The following is a 21833-nucleotide window of genomic DNA, read 5'->3' as shown; positions in this document are numbered from 1 at the left end:
TGCATGTCTTTATTGTGGCTTCCTTCTTGACCTGGAGAGAATACAGCTGCAGTCCCGAGGAACTCGAAGATTTTTGAATTTATGGAATTTAGGAGCAGTGCGCATAAGAGGAGAGAAGTAGGGTCAGGATGAAGGACCTGGCCTTAGCTCATCGTCAAAAAAGTATGGGATGTTGGAAGGTGAATGTGGTTGTATTCCATTAGCAGAAGCTCCATGAACCAATGCTGCATGGGTTACCTGGGGCTATCAGGATGAGACAACATCGCTCCGCTTTCCTCTTGCTGAGAACCTTTAGTATTAAAGGTATTGCGGGGGAAATTAAGCATAGATCGCGGACAATCTGTCGAAAGGCATTCCCCCCACGATCCTGGATGGGGATGCCAAATTGCACAGAATTGGTGTAGGAAGCTGCCACTGGGTCCCCAGATGCTTTACAGAGGCTAAACTTAGATAATACTAATGCTCTCTTTTGTGGTAGAGTGGTCGAGCATAAGGCTAATCAGAGGTCTGTGTTAAGAATTTGTTGTACACACTCAGGCAAGAAATGATTACGCACACTCATGGCCACATGTATCAAGATTTGAAATAGCGATTACCTAATTGCAATTTTCTGCAAATCGCAATTAGGTAATCAACATTTCCAATATTGATACATGTGGCTCTTTGGGCCACAAGTACCAGTATTGGAAATAGAGGTCTTAAATCGACCTACCTCATGAGCATTAATGAGGTAAGGTGCAATTTGCAACCCATAGGCAATCGCTAAAATCACAGGAAAGGTGGCCTGCTGGGGTTAGCAGACCACAATTTCTGAGATTGCTTTTAAATTAAGCAATCATTTTATATTAAATGCAGCCCGTTTTCCTTTAAGGAAAACAAGTTGCGTTTAAAAAAGAAAAATCAAAAGTTTTCTTTTCATTTCTTAAAAGCAGGCATTGACCCATGGGACCAGTGCCTGCTCTGAAAAAATGTTTGTAATACCATTCACAAAGAGGAAGGGGTCTTTGGGTACCCCTTCCCTCCACAATCTCTGGGCATAACTATTACAGATATTCAAAACGGGCCCAGTACTGCTACAAGGGCTCGGACTTCCAAATCTCATATTGAGGTTACCACCAATGAACCACCGGTTAAGAGAAGGAGTGGGTGCGAGCACACAAACTCAAACAACAGCAAAAAAGCACCTTGACTTGCTAGATCTAAGGGCACTGGAGAGCTAGAACAAGGATCAAGCCAGCCCATATCCAGCCTTGGGCAACTTATGATGCCACCCTCATTTGGCAGAGACAATTTTTGGAATAGGATGGAGAACATGGTTACAGCCCTATTAGCCCCTATCCAATTCAAACTGACAGATATTGAAGTGAGGCTATGTAAACTAGAGGGGTTGGGTGTACGGGTTAGACCACAGATACCACTTGAGACAGAGATGGAGAGGGTTCCATTCCCCTCTACGTTGGCTGGCGGAGATCTTCCCTCGCAACCCCCTCACCCACTTCAAGTGGATCTTGAACACCCTAAGGACAATTAATACTGTTTCCCCTGCCCCTTACCATCATTCTCAACTGCCCACTATACAAAGGACTGTGAACAGCACAAATCGGAACAAACAGACATGCCCATCTTCCATCCCCCTCTTGCGTTTCCAGAGGCAAGCCTTCTAATACTTTACATACATGTATCTAATTTAATGGAGGGAAATGCTGGTATTTCACAGGAGAGGGCACAGGAGAGGCTCATGACCAATCTCAAACGCTGCAATTTCCATCCTCAGCAGCTCCATTGGTACTGGTCCTTGGGAATGTTCCCCCCATGAGGGCGAATCAAAGTGAAAACACAACTCAGCTAATCGACAAATCTCTTCACTGGTTGTCTTTTTATACTTCTGCGGTGATGGGTGAGGGGCTATGGTTAGCTGACCACATTATCATGGCAAGAAGGGTAAGGTGGGTGGAGTTGGCCTTAGAAATATTAGAGGGGGACTGTGTGGTGATTCATTTTAACAACCAATCAATACTGGGATCTCTTTTTTATCAACTCCACAGAGTCCCTCCTAAGGTTACTCAGATTCTCCCCCTCCCACTTGGCTATTTTTATCCCCCTCCTCCTGGGATGGTTCCGAACCCTCCAATGTTGTTTAGGGGGGCAAATGTAAAGTCGATCCCAGTGGGACGTTCTGGCTTATTACTTAAAACAGATTTACACCTCCTTCCGGGTTGGATTCTTGTGATTGACTGCCTTCACCACCACCCTCTGACCATACATTAGCAGATATACCATCTAAAATCAGTGAACCACCTACGATTTCCAAACAAGAGAAGGGGCAGTTAAACTCATTCCTTTTGGCAACCTGGAATGTGGCGGTTATAGCAAATAAATTGGGCAATGGCTAAAAATCTGGTAGGAATCTGATGTATTTTCTTTTCAGGCAACTTGGTCTATCGACCCTATTTTTGTAAATGGATACCGTTCTTTTCAATCGAGGGCAATCCAAACTTTAGCAGGGAGGGCAAAGGGGGGTCTGTTAACTTTTAACCCAAATACATCGGATCTGAAAGTAAAACAGTTCATAGAAAATAATCCTCTTTTCCACATCCTCATTATTGGCCAGCAACCTCTAGGATCCTGGCTTCTGATTAATTTTTATAATAACAATTTTGGGACCAATATTCATTCAGTTGTGGACGAGGTAGATAAGGAAGTGGACCCCATTTTGAAAACCCAAAAGCTAAAGGAACCAATAAACATCATCTGGTTAGGGGATTTTAATATCCACCCCTGTAAATACAGCTCACAAAGGGTATGTGGTATGACTGATCTTGTGGGAAAATCATTACAACACTTTACACATAGTGTCTATGGTAATAGACTGAATCGTTTACTTTAAGGTTAGGGACTTTGTGATTGTAGACAACTATTCCTCCTCCACTGAATTCCTACCTAAAACCTTTAAGGGTCTCGCTCACAAATCAACCATCGACTTCTTCTAGATTTCAATCCAGTTAAATGATAGTTGTATCAATGCGGATGTCCTATTCACAGCATTTAGCAATCACACTTTATTAACCTGCGAGGAGGAAATATGGGCCAGTCTATAGGTAGCGTCAGTCTCAGGGAATAGCAAAGAGTTCTGGGCAAAAATTAATGCGCCCTATTTTAAAACAAAAGGTGACCCTACCTTAGACTCACATATATCTGAAGACGACTGGGTGGCCCACTAGTCAAGTATTTTTCCCACCAACTTACCTGACCTCAGGCCTCAATTGTAGGACCCACGAATCCTCAAGAGTTTAGTATTCACTATGTCGGAGGTTAAGTTGGGTCTAGAAGCCTGCAGTAAGGGGAAAGCACCAGGTCCGGACGGGGTTCCAATTGACTTTTTTCAAACTTGTTGACAAATGTTTTTAATAAGATAGCGGCACTGGGCCACCTGCCGTCATGGAAGACAAGCCTTACAATCCCAATTTTTTAAAAAGGAGATAAGGGAAATCCTAAAAATTACAGCTCCATCTCCCTCATTGACACAACTGCAAAACTGATGGGTTGTTTCCTTCTGTGTAGGTTTGAATCTTGGGCGTCTGATAGGAATTTTTTAATGTTAACCCAGTATGGCTTTCGACAGGGGAAGGGCACTGTGGAATCAGTGTCTGAACCTTGCTCTTTTTTTTTTTCAAACACCTTTATTAAGGGAAACAGGTACATACACGGCATTGTGCCTACAACCCATCCGGGCCGGCAGCGCTATAATGCAAACAGGTTCCGTGATTATGTATCTAGTCTTACACAGCCTTGTGCCGTCAACCCTGGGGTACAGCGGCACTTAAGTATCAAGGAGAAGCAATCGAAACCGCACTAAATAGTTGTCATCATAATAGTATACCATGCAACAGTCGACATTAATTATACGGTGGGACCGTGTAAGCCTGTAACTCAGTTGTAAGAAATGAAGGTGCATTTTATAATGAGAGAAAACCGTCCCTCACCCTCCTGAGGTGAACTACCCCCCCTCCCAAAAACGGAAAGCAACCCCCCTGACCCCCCCCCCCCCAACTACGCTCCCAGTTCACTGGCGCCAATGTTGGATAGTGCCACGCTAGGTGGCCTTGCTGTGCTCGCGTACGCTCGTCCTGATTGAAGCGCCCCGGAACGACAGAGTATACCTGTTATTCCTCCCAGGTTAATGCCCCGTGCTTGTCCCCCCAGTAGTCGTGTCTCAGTGTGACTAAGCATCTATACTCCGCCCAGCCACCACTAAGCCCAATCGGACCCTCCTCGGCTCCACTCGCTCTAGCGTCACGAGGATCCCACCACAGTCTATGAGACTACTGTGCTCCCTCTGTTTCTCCCTGTTGCGTGTCAGCAATGTCTTCTCTAGTGTGCCTAAAGGTGTTACATAGACTCCAGAAATTTTTTGGGCGACTAGTGGGGGGAAGAAGCTCGCTGTAGTGTTCTGTTTGAGTGCAGCAATATATCATGTCTCTGGCCCATCGTTGCTTGGTTGGTGTCGGCCCCCTCATCCAGCACTGTGCTATTGTGCGTCTAGCCAGAAGTAGGCCCATGTCCGTCAATCCACTGGTAACGCCTTGGAGTAGCCCAGAAGTGCCAGTGCCGGATCAACAGGAAGTTCATAGTTTAGTATCTCGCTTAACTCCGCTATTACTGCCACCCAAAACTCATATATCCTGCGGCACCCCCACGCCAAGTGAAGGAAATCAGCCACTGGCACATGACACCGCTCGCACTCCGGGGACTGTCGGAGGCCATAACGGTGCAGCCTTTCTGGGGTGTAGTACACTATTTGCAGGAATTTAAAGTGGATCAACCTATGGCGTCCATTCAGAGACAACTTCTTGGTGTTGGCGCAACAATACTTCCACATTGGGTCGTCAATCGTGATCTTTAGGTCACGCTGCCAGGCGAGGCGAGCCTTAGATACTTCCTGCGCTCTATGTGTGTTAATAGCCTTGTACAGGTGTGCTGTCATATGTCGTGGTGATACAGTGTCTATGATGTAGGAGAGTTCCGGGAGGTCAGGAGGCTCCTCCACATCTGGGCCCAGTGCATCCTTCAAGGCACTCCGGACCCTATGGAACTGAAACCGCTGCAGCAGTGTTGGGCGCTCTGCTCCCTGGACCACCTGGTCCCATCTGAACCTTGCTCTTATTACGGATAAATATGTGAGGGTCAAGGGTGGGAAACTATATTCAGCCTTTATGGATTTAACGGCAGCGTTTGACTGCGTTTCCCACCCGAAACTCTGGGATATGATGTCACAAATGGGATTGGACCAGCCCCTAATTGACTTCATTTGGTAACTGTATACAGATGCTTCAGCTTCCATCCAATATGGGAGAAATGGGGAGAGGACCCGCACTTTTAAGATCCGAAGAGGGGTCAGGCAAGGCTGCGTCCCCACACAAATGGTGTGGAGGACGCATTTGGGGAGTGTCTTTGGATGTCTCCATGTGTGACTCCCATCAGCTCCCTATCTTGGCATATGCCAATGATGCCGTACTCCTTCCTAGAACCAGGGTGGGGCTCCAGCGGCTGATAACCGCATATGCAGCTTTTATGAGTTCGCTGAACCTAAAGGTCAATGAAACAAAGACATTCATTTTAATTGTAGGGGCAGGGAAAAAAGATAAAGCACCACAGTTTCATATGGACTCAAAGAAAATACTTTCTCATACTTGGGGGTCCTCCGATAAAAATCAGTCCTGGAAACAGCAGGTGGAAAGTAGAGCATTGACGATGAATAGGAGCTTAGTGGCATTAAAAGGTTTTACTAAGTGGTTGGGTGCTAGACCACTGGGCACTATAAAAAAGATCTATCAAGCCAATGGGGCATGGCTCTGATTGAATCATTACAGCTAGCCAAAAACAAATTCCTGAAATCCTTGATATCCCTTCCACAGTCATACTCTAACTATATCTCTCACATCGAATCAGATGTCCCATATATCGCTGATTCAATTCGTTTGGCTCCACTTATGCTGTGGTTCTTGATTTGGCGTAGGGACACAGTCCCCCTGAATCAAGGGATTATTACGGACCTCCTCAAGTTGGAGAACCATAGCAAGTGTGGTTGGATAAGCTATGTAGAAAAGGAATTTAGCACCGTAGGCTTGTCGAACCTCTTTAGACTTCCAATGTCATGCTGGGACTTTTCCAAGAGTAGGTTAGCCAAGACTTACTAGACGAGGGCCCAATATGTCCGAAGAGAAAAGAACTTTGGTGCACAGATGGTGCGGCTGTATCATCTAACTCCCCCAACTGTGGAGGGTGAGTTTTCATATCTGGCAGAGGTCCCACTCTCACACCATAAGTTTATTTTAACGAGATTCCGTTTAAATTTGATCCCACTAATTCTGGGGTATCCGGGCAGAAGCTTTAGGCATTCTGATTTATCAAAGTGCCCTTGCGACTAAGTCACTTGATATTCTGCTGTACTATGTATGCCCAAAAAAGAAGGCGTTTTATTGTTCCAATTTTAAACAGACATCATTTTTGTCAATGCCGGGTTGTACTGTATTTTTTTTTAACGCTCCCGAATACATTTACATGTTTCATAGTAGCACCTTTCCTCTGGCCATGTATGAGGAAAAGGAAACCTGCGCTTCAATATTGAATTATGAGAAACGCCTATCTGTTTACTGTTTATTAATTTTATGAAACTTACTTATTTGGACTGAGTTTCCGTTGCTTTTATGTTGCAGAAATGTACCGGATAAAGATATACTTAACTAGACTTGAATAGGCAATCTTTCGTTGATTGCTATTGGCGGCCGGTAAAATTTACAGCATTCATCATGTTTGAAATACACATGGTGAAGGTTTCTTTTTATGTTGAATCCTTTGGGATTAGCACCTTTATTTTTCCTAATTCCCGACATACCTTTGCACAAAGCGATCCTCTACCCGACTCGGAACCCTAACCACTTGTGGAATTCTTTTGCATGAAACTAAGTATCGTTACCTTCTATCGTGGTTCTATTCTGGGTCCCTAGCTATCGCACCTACGCTTTTCAGAGACTTTCAATGTAAGATCATGATGTGTGTTTATTTCATTTAGAATTATTTCAATGTATTCCAAGAGTGATACATTTTATGCCCCTGTATCTGTTCTTACAGATCCACGATTCTGTATCCTTTTTTGGTTTTGCTATTAATGACATTACCTATAGGTAAGATCACTCTGATATTATGATCACGCCAGTTGGTAATGACTTCTAAGAGATTATGAGGTGCCCTAGTACTAAATAATGTTATTATCTTTGAAACTTGTAGGTGTCTGCCTTTATAGCCTTGAAGAAGACTCTGTTATAATTTGTTGATTAAGGGGTCGAAATGTCGACGTACCTGTATGATTTTAAAGAACTTTCGCTACAAGCGGGAACTCACTGGGTCATTTGGGACCTAGGCATGCGCTTATATGAAAATGTAAGCATTTTAGGTTAACTTTTTGTTAGGTTTATTCAACACTGAGCACTATTGCTCACTATCTTGCACCATTCACTAATGACAGTGCCTAAGGTTATTTTGTAAAACTTTCTGTGCAAAATCTGTCATTAAGATATTGTTATTGTCTACATAGAAGATACATACCCAAATATTACACAGGCTTGTGCATCCATAAATTATGTTATGAATATTTAATAAACAACTGAGGTCTAAAAACAGTGTTTTTATTTCAATGTAATCATCTATTATTGTTGCCTAGAAAGCAAAGGCAGTTTACTTCCTCCGAGGGAACTACTATTCTTGGGAATTATATACCTACCCGGGTTGCTGAGGATACTGGGTTGCCCTATTTTTTCTTTACTAGTTACTTCACAGTTGATACACTGCAAGTGCGCATATCAAATAACTCTTACATAGGTTTTGTTCCGCAATAACATTTCAAAAGAGAAAACATTGTCCTATAGTGAAGAACACATTGACAGATTTGTAAAAGGATCTTATATCTGGAGTACAACACCTACTATAGTTGAAGTGGCTCTCTAGTATAAATAGACAAACTTGAAAAGATTATGAAAAAGTTAATTTGTATGCAACTACATGGTCCTTTTATGCAGCAATACCTTGCATCCAATACCATCCCCTTAGGCCGACAAACAAAAAACGAACAAATAATTTTCACTGAAGATCCCAGATTTCATGAGAATTTTAGTTTTGTGTCAAATAACTGCTCGAGGCATTGGATGGTGTTCGGTATCAAAAGAGCCCATGCACATTTTAAGAAACTCGAGAGATACTTGACAACAAATCCCTGACCAAAGCCGAACAAGCCTTAAGGAAAGCCACTTTTGCATTTAACAACATCACACAACACCACAAACTAGATAAATTATCCAAAGAGATCAAGAAATATAACAAATTTCAGAATTACTCCATTCCTAGAGATAATTACTACAAACAGGATGACACTGGATGCAATTTATTCCAGGGAAAATGATGAGGCAAACCCTTTGTAACATTTTCAGACATCTCTGCCTCACATATTTCAGACTCTGACAGCACCCTGTGCACTAGCTCAACATTCCTTCCACCAGTCCCCACCCACATTGAACCATCCTGGTTTAAAGGGAGAGGCCAGGGTTTTTGAGACCCACAGAGTGGGAGGAGAGAGGGAGGCAAAATGTTCTACCCCTACCAGACACACGCAGAGTGACAGACTAGGAGATAGCATTACTTTTTGGAACCACGGGGACGACTCATGACTACACACTCCACTATGGCCCCTATATTCCACCTTTCCAAACATACATTGTCTCCAGCGGAAATTCTTAGTAGAGGTCTTTCTTTTGTTTCCACTCACAGACCCAACTACTTTGAAAATAAACTTGAAATGCACAAATTCTGTAGAAAAGTAAGACGGACACTTTTTCAGGAACAACAGTTACCAGTACAAACTTAATGTCACAGGACTTTAGAATTCCCACTTCAGCATTCCTCCCCCCCCTATGCTTACACTATCTGTGGAAAAAGTGACCTTAGAAAAAATGGTACTGAGATTCATGCTCTCAGCAACATGCCCGCTATAACATCTCTAAAGAAGAGAGCATGGCTGTAAAATCACTAAGGAATAACAATGATATTGTGGTCAAACCAGCAGATAAAGAAGGTGGCATTGTTATTCTAAATAGTAATGACTACTGTGAGGAGATACACACAGACAACTTGTTAACGAAGAATGTTTCCAAAGAATTGACAACAACCCTACCAGGAACATTCAAACCCTAAAGGTTACTAAGAAAAGTTCTGATCTTCAATTTATCAGCCAAAATTAATTTGACTACCTCAATAACTCAAATCCACGCATTGCTGTACTGTATACCCTCCCAAAATACACAAAACCCTCCAGAATCCACCAGGCTGACCCACAGTCTCAGGCTGCAGCTCATTTTGGAACCACTTTATGAACACATAAAACTTCAACATTAAGTCACCAGTCTTACAAACCAGTGCATACATCAGAGATAGCATGGATTGCATTAACATTGTTGTGGAAATGGATTTTGGTAACTCCATGGATTTGCTAGAGACAATAGATATTCAAACTTTAGATACCAACATCCCACAGCAAGAAGCCTTGAGGGTGGTCCAAGAGACTTTAGATCGCAGGAAACATCCCTGCCAGGTACCAACTTGGTTCACAGTAGTCCTCACTGAGATAGCTCTCTGCAAAAATTACTTCTAATTTGCACTACTTTTTCATACCAAACCAAGGATGTTGCAAATGGGGCTGTTTCACATCTGATTTAGCAAATCTATTCATGGCTGACTAAAAGGAGCAACACAGCTTTGACAACAATCTCTACCAGGATAAAATCATTCTATGGACAAGGGACATCGATGATGTTTTTCTCCTAAGGGTTGGTCCATTGATAGATTGACTGATTTCCATTCTTGGATCAACACTCGGTCCACTGACCACCAATTAACGATGTCACACGACAACAAAGACATTGCCTTTTTAGACTAAAGAATTCTGTCAGAAAATAACAAAATATACACCTCCTTATATAGAAATCCCACAGAAAATAACTCTACTTTAAAACTATAGTCACTATCCTAGAAATCCAAGAGAGAAACTCGCGTTTGACTAATTTCTTAGGATTAGACGCAACTGCTCCTTAAAGAAGGACTATTTTAAAGAATTATCAGTTTGATAACAAGATTACTAGACAGAGTTTATCCCAGAGGCTTGTCAAACATTACTGCAAGAGAGCTTGGTACAAACTAATAGAACAACTACTAATGCCTCATGAAAAATTGATACAAGTGATCATCTGATTTGCATCAACACCTTAGCATGGCCAGCAATACAACTAAGACCTTTGTTCATAAGCATTGGGATTTAATCAAAACCCTTATGCCACAACCTGAAAAAACCTATGTTCTCCTTCAAAGGGGGAGCTACCATCAAAGATCTAGTGCTGAAGGCAGTCCTTCCTAAACCTCCTAAACCTCCTACATCCACACATGCATCCAAATGGGGATTGCCTCCCATAACAGGACTCTAAGGGATTTGTCTAGAGAGAAAAGAGTGTGTACATTGTGACATCAAATTTGTCACCAAAGCTTTGCAATTCCCCTAATGTGTGTTATGTCATCTGGGGCCCATGAAATATGATTTACATAGGGCAAACCACCTAAAAAGTGAAGAACTGTATATTACAACATAGAATTATCATCAGATGCAAGGTAGCAGGTGCACCATTGGTTGAACACTTTCAGGAACTACAGCACACGCCACAGGACACCAGATGGCACGTAATTGAACACATAACACCCGATTCTATGGGTGGTAACTTGATGTATATCCTGATGAAAAAGGAACTGATGTGGATTGACCACGTTGACCCTATAACCAAGGGATTGAATAACCTCGAAGACAGGAGACAACCTACATTTTTTTGATTATCAAACCACTCTCTAGGCTGTATCCTTCATGAACTTCTATGCTAACAGATATTTCTGTTTATGCACCACATGGCATAAAACGATGCATTGTATGAACTGATGTGATCCTCTATTTTATAAGACTTGCCTGTTTTACGTGGTGTCATACATTGTAAAGTTGACTACTTTATTTCCATCTGGCATTGGCTTGTAATTATGTTTGCGGAGTACACAATTGTGATGTTTATTGCTGAGAGATTTGAAAGGATCCTCCCTGGAATGTTTATTGTTGAGGGTTTCGAGAAATTCTCTACAGCGGTCTTGCTTTACAATGTCCGACTGACAGGATTTACAAATCTTTATCTGGACATCCACCTTTGGCAGTCTAGTGTTTGGTGTAGAGGAGTTTTTACTCTCTCTCCACAGTAGTCTTCTTTTCCAGACTTTGAAATAATACTTCTGCACGATATGTATTATCCTTTTCTTTTATTCAGTTCACCAGATACTTTTTAAACTTTCAGTACCCTTTTTATACAACAACGTGTTTCAGTTTTTGCTGAAACAGACAGAACCCTTCTAGCTCCTATTACACATGAACGCCACATGGTGCACTTTCGAATTAAATGCAGGCGAGCGCAGCCGTGTCGTCACCATGTCTCCATACAAAGCGACAGATGGCTGAAACGGGCCAGCGTAGCCACACCATGACTGCGTCTCTTCGCGGAGCAGCTGACGCCAGCAGAGCTTCATGTAATGTAAACCTTTTTGTCTATTTGAGGGCATCGCTTTACCACTTTTTGATGGATATATTCATTCTATTTTATTTCGATATGAATGCTGATGATAGGTAAGAAATAAACCTAACGCATCCATCATGTTAGGATTACACATGGTGAAGGTGTCTTTTTATGGGGAATCCTTCGCGATTAGTACCTTTATGCTTCCTAGTTGCCAACGCACCTCTGTATGAGGGTATCCTCTACCTCACTCAGTACCCTACACAATTGTGGGAAACTTTGGGATGAGACTTAGTATCTTTACCTGCTATCTTGGTTCTATTCTGGGTCCTTCCTATCGCACCCACGCTTTGTGGGTACTATCAGTGTGACACCATGCTGTGTTACTTAATTTAGAATTATTTTGATGAATTCCAAGGGTAAAAGATTTCATCTTCCTGTATCTTTTCTTACAGATCCACGATTCTGTATCTTTATTTGTTTCTTCTAATAATGATATTACAAATGAGGTAAGCTCATTCTGACATTATGATCCCTTAGTCCTACTCTGTTTAATGCCTACATGACCACCCTGGCCAACATCATCAGGAACCATGGACTGAAGATTATCTCCTACGCATACGACACCCAGCTCATCCTCCCACTTTCTGATGACTATTCCACCATGAGGGTCAACTTCCACATGTGCATTACCAGCGTCACTGACTGGATGCTAAACAACTGCCTCAAGATCAACACAGACAAAAATGAAGTACTGATCTTTTGGAACAACGCCTTCCCGTGGAACGACTCCTGGCGGCCTGCTGAACTGGGACTTTTTCCCACACCCGCGGACCACGCACAGAACCTCGGCATCATTTTGGACAGCAATCTCACCATGAAGAACCAGATCAACGCACTCTCCTCCGACTGATTCCTCACACTGCGCATGCTCCGAAAGATCTCCAAATGGCTCCCAGTCTCAACCAGACGCACCTTCACTCAGCGCCTGGATACCCTTGCGGGTGATTTGGTGCGCTATACTAATCCCGATTGATTGACTGATCGATGATCAAGCCAGCTGGTAAGGACTTCTAGCGATGCGAGGCCTCCGGGTAGTTACGCGCTATACAAGTGCAATTTTTCATTTCATTTCATTTCTAAGAGATTACGTAGGAAAATGCAGCAGTGGGACAGTACAACCAGCACTGAAAGCCCGCACAAGAAGTGGTCAATCTATAGTGACAAAAAGTGTTAGAACAGACATCACTTTTGCTGCAAGCAAGTGTAATCATGGACATTGACCAAGAGCAATATCGTACAGAACATTATACAATTGCCTGGGGCACAGCATAAGCAAAATAATTTAAGAAATTATTTGAATCTACAATCTTTGATTTTATTATACAAATGTATTCACATACATATATTTACCCAACTCATATGATGTGTTACAAAAATATATCCACAAATGGGAAAAACAGTGGAACATTAATATTTTCATAGACAATATGCATTGCATAAATGTGGTTGATGTCGCAGTATGATGTACCGTCCACAAACAGCCACTGTGTTTGTACTGTATATCATACTGAGAGATCAACCACATTTATTTTCCTTATGTTGTGCTCCAGGCAAGTGTTTAAACTTCTAAGAGATTATGAAACGCCCTTGTAGAGCAGTTAGGCTTACCAGACAGTACTGCTAAGCATTAATTGCACGCACAAAGGCAGTAAGTGACACACACCATCACTAGAGAAATCCAACACCAATTTATAAAAAGAACACATACTTTTATATGACTTGAGATACCATGATCATTGGAATCAGGTAAGTACTTTTCGAGTTATGAATTTGTACAGTTTTCAAAAGCTGACAGTGCAATTTTTGGGAGCGGTAATGTTATCGTTTGGGGGCAAAACATGTACTGCATTTGAGCACTTGACAGCGACTTATGAGACTGTTCTTCTGGACGTAAGATGAGTATGGGGCAAGGTCCAAGGCCTCACTAACAGGTCACCTCTGTAGGCTCTGGGGCATCTGGGTGCAGAGGTGTGTTATGGCCTTGGATGTTACAGTCATTTGAATGCACAGCAGTTTAGTTAGAAAGAGGAGGGGACTCGAGGGCCAGTCCGCGAGAACCCACAGGGGAGTTCGATTTTTGAGATGATAGGCAACGTAGTGACACCTTTGGTCCACTTCTTCTTGGGCTCTGGGGCTTGGGTGTAGTGGTGTCTTTTGGCAACGGGTTCGGTGCTGGAGTCACTCCTGGTTGGAAGGGGCTTGCAAAAAGAGGATCCAGTTGCCAACTGGAAGTCCAGTCTAGCCGGCCAGACCAAAAAATGGGCTTGGCTCTTGTAGGTCTCAGTCCCTATGAGCATCACCGCCTCCTCTAGATTTGAGCTGTGGGGAGCAGGTGCACAGGTGCTTTAAGGTGTCGGGAGTCGGGGAGTCACTTTATCTTTGGTTTCTGCAGAAGGGGGCAAACAGGACAGCTGCGCTCCTCAAGATGTGTGTCACACTGTCCCTGAAGTCCCTCGATGTGCAGGTCAGTTTTCCTTGGCGTTTTTGTCTAGACTGGACACAAAAAGCTTTGGCTTCAGCAAGGGGCCCGGTACCCCAGGTATTGGTATTGAGCGGCTCCAGTCAGTCCTGGTGTCCCCGCACTTGGAGGGAGGATGGACCTGACCTGTGAGAGCACGGCTACCTCTTCCTAGGCAGCTGCAGCAGCTATTGTCTCGGTGAGCGGCAAGGCAGTGAACTGGACCTTGCTTCTTTTGGTGCCTGTGGCTGCATTAGACTAGCTCTGTTGCTTTGGCAATAAGCGAAACACTGGCAGCCCTTCTGGTTTCTTTGGAATCTGCACAGTGGCAGGTTGAGTCAGTTGCTCCACGAGGGTTGGGGGCAGCAGGCAGGCTGGCAGGGTTGGCGCCAAGTCGGCTGTGCTCCTCAGTTTTCAGGTCAGCAGTCTTCTTTGTCCACTTCATTTGTGTCCATCAAAATTTGAAGACCAGGTATCAGGGGTCCCAGAATACTCAATTTAGGGGCATTAAGGAGAGGGATGGGTAGTAGCCAATGGGCTACTTACCATTGGGGTCAATACACCCTCCAGATAATCACTTCTTTTCGGGAGAGGGCATCACCCTGCCCCAGAATCCCTAATTTCACCATATACAAGATGGTAGAATTTCTAACTTCATGTTCACTTCAGGCTGTTCACCCTAAAGGTGTGTCCAGCCTGGCAGTTCAGCATGCCTCCTGAATAGCTAATTTTCCCGCTATCCTGGTGCCCGATGGGCCCAGTATAGAGGGTAGCATTTCACCAGTCTGGGGAAGCCTTGGATCGCATATCAAAGGTGGCAGAGGCCTTTGAAGCCTCCACCCTTGATAAGCAGATCACCAGTGATCCTACTAAGAGGAGCTGCAAACACCTCCTGTCAGAGCACGCATTGTTGCTGAAATGCAACAATATACATAGTAAATGGAGAACGTGAATAGTAATATAATTACATTTTACCATGTGAGTTGTGTACAGTGTATAACAAAGCATTTTGAAATAGAAAAACACTAGCTCTTTGAAGTTCTGCTGCAGGTAATCTGCTCAGAACCAGTCATAGATAGAGAACAAAGATTTGCATGCATTCGAAAACATTTACATAGTGTGCATAAAGTGATTTGCTTAACATGGATAATGCCGCAAAATTGGAGTGGCATCCCTTTCAGAACGGAAGTTTTATTGCAATCATTCTCTTGAGCATTACCTTGACATCAGTGCCATCTGTAGGCATGAATTCCTCATAAATGTAGGAGCCAGTTTTGCGCACACTGCTTTCAGGAGAGTAAACACTGCTACGGCTACCAATCTGGAATAATAAGACACAGAAATTGATTTAACGAGAATAAACTGAAAGTTGAACTGGAAGAACGAGAAATCACTTACAATGAATTTACAATACAAATAAATTACAAATTAAAATGCTTATAACCGAACCTGGATTGTGGATAATCTTAAAACAGGAGTGTGAGGAGGAATACCTGGCAACATGAAAAGGAATATAAAACTGGAACAAACAAACAAGGTCAGTGACATAGTACTTTGAAGTAATGTAATGAGGCAAGCACAGTTGTCACAAGAATTAGCAGTTCTGAATGCTACTAACGCATTAGGGACCCTATATGTATGAGGTATGTATCTAAGGCATCCAGTCCTTCAGTTGCAAATGCTGGAACTGTGTTTGAGCTGAATGACTGGGTCATTTAAGGCTAATGCTGAAATTAAATTCCCAAAACACAAGAACTGTCTCACCTACTGTACGTTACAATGTGTATCAAGCAATCACACCATGCCATACTTCTGGGAAGAAGCTTATCATGGACAAGTATCATCAATGTAAACTTGCCTGAAGGTGTGGAGCAAAGGTCAGTTGCAAACTCAGTAGTGTTAAGGGTTAGGCACTCAAACATCTTGTCTAACTTTGGAGAATCTCTAAAAACTTGTAGAGCTGCATCAAATTTCTTTGGGAACTTGTTTTTTAATAATTGTTTCAATATTTATATGGCTCCCCAGGGGCACATTATGGCCAGAAAAACTAACAGAGAATATGCAAAAAGTTGCCACAATTTGAGCACTGACTTTTTGTGAATCCTATGATATTCGCTGAACTGAACCATGTACTAATAGGTTGGTTTAAAAAAAATAAACGAATCGCAGTGAGTCGAAATTTGACCTACCTAATGAATAGTATTGAAGTAGGGTGCAAATTGCAACCCGCTGTGATTCACTGCCATCACAGGGTGGCCTGATGGGGTCAGAAGACCACCATGTCTGTGACTGCTTATAAAAAAAGCATTTGCAATGCAATAGGTCTAGCAGTTGTGAGAGTTTGAGCTATTGGCATTGTGAATGGCAATGTCTTTTATTTACGTGTTGGTTTTTTAAACATAAATAAAAGGCATTGTCATTTACAATGCCAATAGCTTAAACTCTCGCAAATGCGAGACCTGTTGCATTGCAAATGCTTGTTGTTTTTTGCACCTCCATCGGAAACCTGATGATCTCCAGCCTGTAGCCAGAGCAGGCAGACTATCAGTTTGGCATACAGGGTACTCCGTCATAGTAGTGGTGGAGCACCATGTCTTCCAAATGCTAAATTGGGCCCTTTGTCTGAAAATAAAGATACACTGGGCTGTATAGCTATGTAGAATTGGTAAGAAGGGTTGTTTTAACTCATCTGCTGACAACCTTAATAGGTACGGAAATTATGGGTGCATATTTGCTGTCCTTTGATATGTGCACTAACAACACAACTGTTGTCACCAACCATATTTGGAGCTGCTTCTTTTCAGAACGAAGGCAGTGCCGGGATATGATTATGGTAAAATGGGATGAGGGAAATCTGAGCTTTCAAAATTACACATTTCGTTCTACCAGACTGCCCAACATATCTCAGGATTTTCTACCTTTTCTTCTACGAGTAGAATAATAGGCTGCTGAATGTGCTGGCCATATTCAAAGCTATCCAAGACATCTAAATCTCTGAGACATCTTCTCACAGACATGCAGTGACCAGGGTACACTACAGTTGTGTCTGTCTGGCGATCTGGATATCCAGAGTTGTAATTAATTTTCATAGCAACATGATTTGGGTTGAAGAAAAATATCACTCGTGTAATGGGCAATATAAAATGCATGTTGTTATTTGCTAGAGTAAGAAAATGTTAGCAAACAATGTGTATCAAAACAAATTATTCTTGGACGTAGATTTTTTTCTGCCTATACTGTGGTAAAAAACATAGGCTACAGCAAACTGCATTTTAGTATGAAAGCAACACAGCATGTTTATAGAAAATGATACCATTAAAACCATCTCACTGGAACAAAGGAATTGCTGAGAAGTTATGTGGTGCTCAGTGTTAGAAATATGAAGCAACATTCTTGGTCTCTTTGGGGTCTCTCAAAAGCATAGAATAAACATGGACCTGGTGAAATACAGCACTTTCAATCAACCAATCAATCAGGATTGATAAAGCACGGCTACTCCCCCGATAGGCTATCCATGTGTTTGCAGGTCCCAGAAGCACATTTCGAACAGTCAGGTCTTGATGGCCATTCGGAATTCCGAACGTGAGGTGATGGTCCAGAGAGGCGTGGGGAGGCTGTTCCAGGTCCATGCTGCGATGTTGGAGAAGGAGCATGTTATGTCCTTTTGTGTGCATCTTCTCAGCAGTATTGTGCTCATGTTCCTGTGCTTCTGGATGCATAATGGAATCAGAATGATAGTTGGGATTCCATAACGGCCGAGAGGGGCGAAAGACACAGACTGTGAACGTGGTTGCCTTTGCTTCTTGCCTACTTCTTTTATACTTCAATAAAGGAGTTTCTTCATACATACCTTCTCGGTGTCTCATTTATAATAGAGCGTCCTCCACTTCTGCTTTGGTAGATGCAAGGAGGATGGGTAAGTGAAAGAGAGGCGGAGGGGAATCTTTGGCGGTAGTTCAGGCAGTGGTTAATGTATGCAGATCCTTAGTTGTGTAGAGCCTTTTATGCGAGGGTCAGCAGCTTGAATTGGCATCTCTTCTGTATGGGGAGCCAGTGGACTTGCCTGAGGTAGTGAGTGATGTTGTTTTGTCAGGGAAGGCTGAGGATGAGTCTAGCTGCGGCGTTCTGTATAGTCTGAAGTCTCTGGAGGTGACTTATTTGATAACAATGTGCCAATTTTAATATGAAATGCAACATTACTGAATTAAAGCATGATCCGAGAGTTCGGGGTGTAGACCAATGTCGGAATCTCAGCTCACAGAAAGTACATAGTGCACCCCAGTTTCCGAAAATGTGTTCACAAGTTAAAGACATGGGACAGCAAGTGTTGGTCGCTAAGTTTCATGTTACAATAAGGAAGGTTTGCCAGCTGGTGTACCTCTCCTGTGTAATGCTACTTAGTCACTATTTACAAAGACCGACACACGGTTGCTTCAATCGCGAAATACCTTTTACCATACATTACTCAGCCACACAAGATAGTCTTTAAAATTGCAACACATGCTTCTCATTATATAAAATACACACAAAAGCATGTCTAATGAGCACTGAAAAGACCTGCTGTAACTCAGCTGAAGAGGAGAGAAGGGAATCTGTGATAAATATAATAAAAGTTCTAAATGGAATGTGCTTTCTGAATGCAATTCTGTCATTTATAACCCACTCGTGAATCACTGGCTTGTTTCCTGTTCGGCAGCACATCATGAATAAACTGATAACTGTATCATTGTCTACCCAGTACCAGATGAGATGATCTTTGTATGTTCCACTTAAAGAATTAAGATATATTTATAGTCCAGTTCAGAGTACTTGCAGGCACACGGTATAAATGTTCTCAACAATGATTTTCTGAGGGCACCTTCATACACTGGCTGTGGGGATGCACAAATACTAAGCTAATCTGGGAATGTGTGCGGTATTGCTAGGGGAGGGTCTAATTCTAGCACCCCAAAAGGCAGTACTCTGGATCCAAGGAGAAAAATAACTAACAAGATATAAACAATCTTTTGCATGTTGGGATGCACAAAGGCAAATAGAGACATCATGGGGCTTTGAGGGACCAGGACAATTTCCAACATGGAACAATGGTGGGGAGGAATGGACATCTATATGAAAACAGAGGGGAGAGGATAACACAACAAGCGCCTCAAAATATGGGCCCATGGGGAGCACATATGGAACGGAAGGTGATGAACAATGAAGATGGGGTGAAAATGAAAAGATGTATGAAGGTTAAGATACACATTTACAGCTTTAGTGAACTTTGTGTTGCATTTGTGCCCTGGACATGAAATTGGAGAGACGAAACTGATAAGCCACATACACTGCCATACAACTGAAATGTTATTTGTTACAAAACCAGAATAAAAAGAAGTTATTAAAAAAAATAATGATTTGCGCGGAGGATTCCATAGGAGCTTTTGAAGTTACACCTAATGTCAAGATATTATTCAGACTAAAAAAGTGTTGTATATAAAACAGCTTCAAAGACCGAAAGATGAAGGCGGGTTTAGACTCACAGCTCTTCCCGACACAGGCATTTAAAACACTACACCGTCCGGATAATGCATACATATGTGACTCAGATTAACCACTTTTCAATTAGGCTGCGCCTATCACGTAGAAGGCGGTTGGCGGGTCTTTCCAATAGCTATAATTTAACGCAGGCACTGGTGACCGATGGCACCAAACCTGCTAGAAGTTCACAGAGGATTCTGCATAGCTATAGATCGCGGACTATATGTCAAACCACAATGTATACCAGATGAACTGGCTGCAGTCACGTCATCAGATGGAAAACCAAACAAGCAGCGGTAGATAGTAACAATCGTAAAGAAGCTGAAGAAATGCTTTTTTACGAGCATATGCTAGCGCTGTCTGCGCTCGACCTAATAAGAACTAGTGGCTTGGATGTTACCACTCCCATGTCATTCTGTTAAGACTACCAAATCTAATCAAATACATGTATTACAGCTAGGGTCATAGTCCTAAATACTACGTTTTACAGATCATATAGAACCGGCATTTCAACTTACTGTTTCCGTGCAGCATTTTAAAAAGGATAACAGCAGGGACATGTGACTCACTCAAGCCTGCAGGCAAGCAGTTGTTTTAATTCACTCTCACTTGCCAAATACAGATGTCAAACCTGTTCATATTAGATCCTTAGCCAAGGTGCAAATAAACATTACGTGTACTGTGTAAATCTTGATTTCTATCCTGAGCCACTTGCCATCGCACTACACCCACCTTGAGTACACATAAAATATTAAAGAAGGGAACGGCCTTCGACAAGTTACTAATTGCTCAACTACTTGGCAGTTTGCAGCTACTATATAGATTTACATTGGGACTGCTCCCCAAATGAGTTGACCATCACATCGTAGACCTTATGAGTGACATGCTTAGTACATCTGTGTCCTTAACAAATCCACAATTTAACCTGTTGTAAAATCAAACTGGTGGTGCATCAGTATAGCATCAATTGCAATGACGTTTGACGTTGCAAGATGGCGAAATAGCCATTTAAAAAGCAATTAGGTTTGAGAATAGTTATCCATTGGAACTCTTTGGTTGAAAAATATGTCAACATCTCCAGTATGGTCCCTCTCACAGTAAGTACATGCCGAAGTAATCCAGTCGCAGTTGCATTTTGGGATAATGGTGCACAGAGTTGTTTTCGAAATGTGTTTAAGCAGAAACAAGAACATTTAAGATAAGCCATCTAATCATTGGGAGATACAAACTGAAATATTAAAGATCTGAGAAGACATGATATATATGCCTAACAATAAAGTTACCCTATCCACATTTTTGAAGTGTACATCTTGGTAAATTAAATGGCTATCTTTTAAACTAGAGAGAAGTCACGTATTGAAAAACTCACCGCCGCAGCCCGGCTTGAACAGGAAGCCAGGCAACCTGTGTTGGGACGGGGGTGGGGCCGCAAAAAGACAGGAAGCAGACGGAGTCTACCCTGCGCTCCTGTGCCCGTGAAGCCAGCCAGAAGTGAGCGTGTGAGCTAGCGGGGCTCCCGTGCTCGTGGAGAGCCCCGCCTATTGCCGAGACTGACCTGCTGCCGAGGGAGAGAGGGACACGCGGAAAGAGCCTGGTGAGGGTGGGGATGTGTGCGCGTGTGTGCGCGCGTGTGTGTGTGTGCGCGCTTGTGTGTCTGTGTGTGTGCGCGTGTCTGTGTGTGCGCGAGTGTGTCTGTGTGTGCATGTGTCTGTGTGTGTGTGTGTCGGTGTGTGTGTGTGTGTCTGTCTGTGTGTGTGTGCGCGAGTGTCTGTCTGTGTATGTGTCTGTGTGTGTGTGTGCGTGCGTGCGTCCTGATCCATTGTGTCTGAACAGCATGCCGGAAACGGAGCGCGTTTTCACGCTCGCGATCTGATCCGATTCCGGCATGCTGCGCGTGCCCATCTCTTGTCTCCTGGGAAGCACAGGCGTGGTCTATAGGTCTCGCGGCGAGACCGCGCTTCGGGCTGTAATCGCCAGGGCGAGACCTAAAAACAATTTTTAATGCAGCCGATGTTTCCCTAAAGACCACTGCCCACTCTAAAAAAAATTCTGATCGTTGACAAAGGGAACAAGCATTTGCAATGCAATAGGTCTCGCATTTACGCGAGTTTGAGCTATTGGCATTGTAATTGACAATGCCTTTTCTTTATGTT

The 21833-nt window shown here is 42.9% G+C and overlaps 1 protein-coding gene across 21 annotated transcripts in view; it reads right to left on the bottom strand.

Annotated features, from left to right (window-relative positions):
• PPIP5K1 (diphosphoinositol pentakisphosphate kinase 1) overlaps positions 1–21833 on the bottom strand; it is a 1366868-nt gene that overhangs the window by 1039823 nt on the left and 305212 nt on the right. For all 21 annotated transcript variants that reach the window (XM_078683299.1, XM_078683308.1, XM_078683288.1 and 18 more), the window contains one exon: positions 15383–15484. In XM_078683299.1, the coding sequence (XP_078539425.1) occupies positions 15383–15484 (102 nt within the window). The remainder of the gene's footprint in view (positions 1–15382; positions 15485–21833) is intronic.

This window comes from Lissotriton helveticus, chromosome 3_1 (assembly GCF_964261635.1).
Source record: "Lissotriton helveticus chromosome 3_1, aLisHel1.1, whole genome shotgun sequence".
Classification (NCBI taxonomy): Eukaryota; Metazoa; Chordata; class Amphibia; order Caudata; family Salamandridae; genus Lissotriton; species Lissotriton helveticus.
This window is presented reverse-complemented; position numbering and strand designations above follow the sequence as displayed.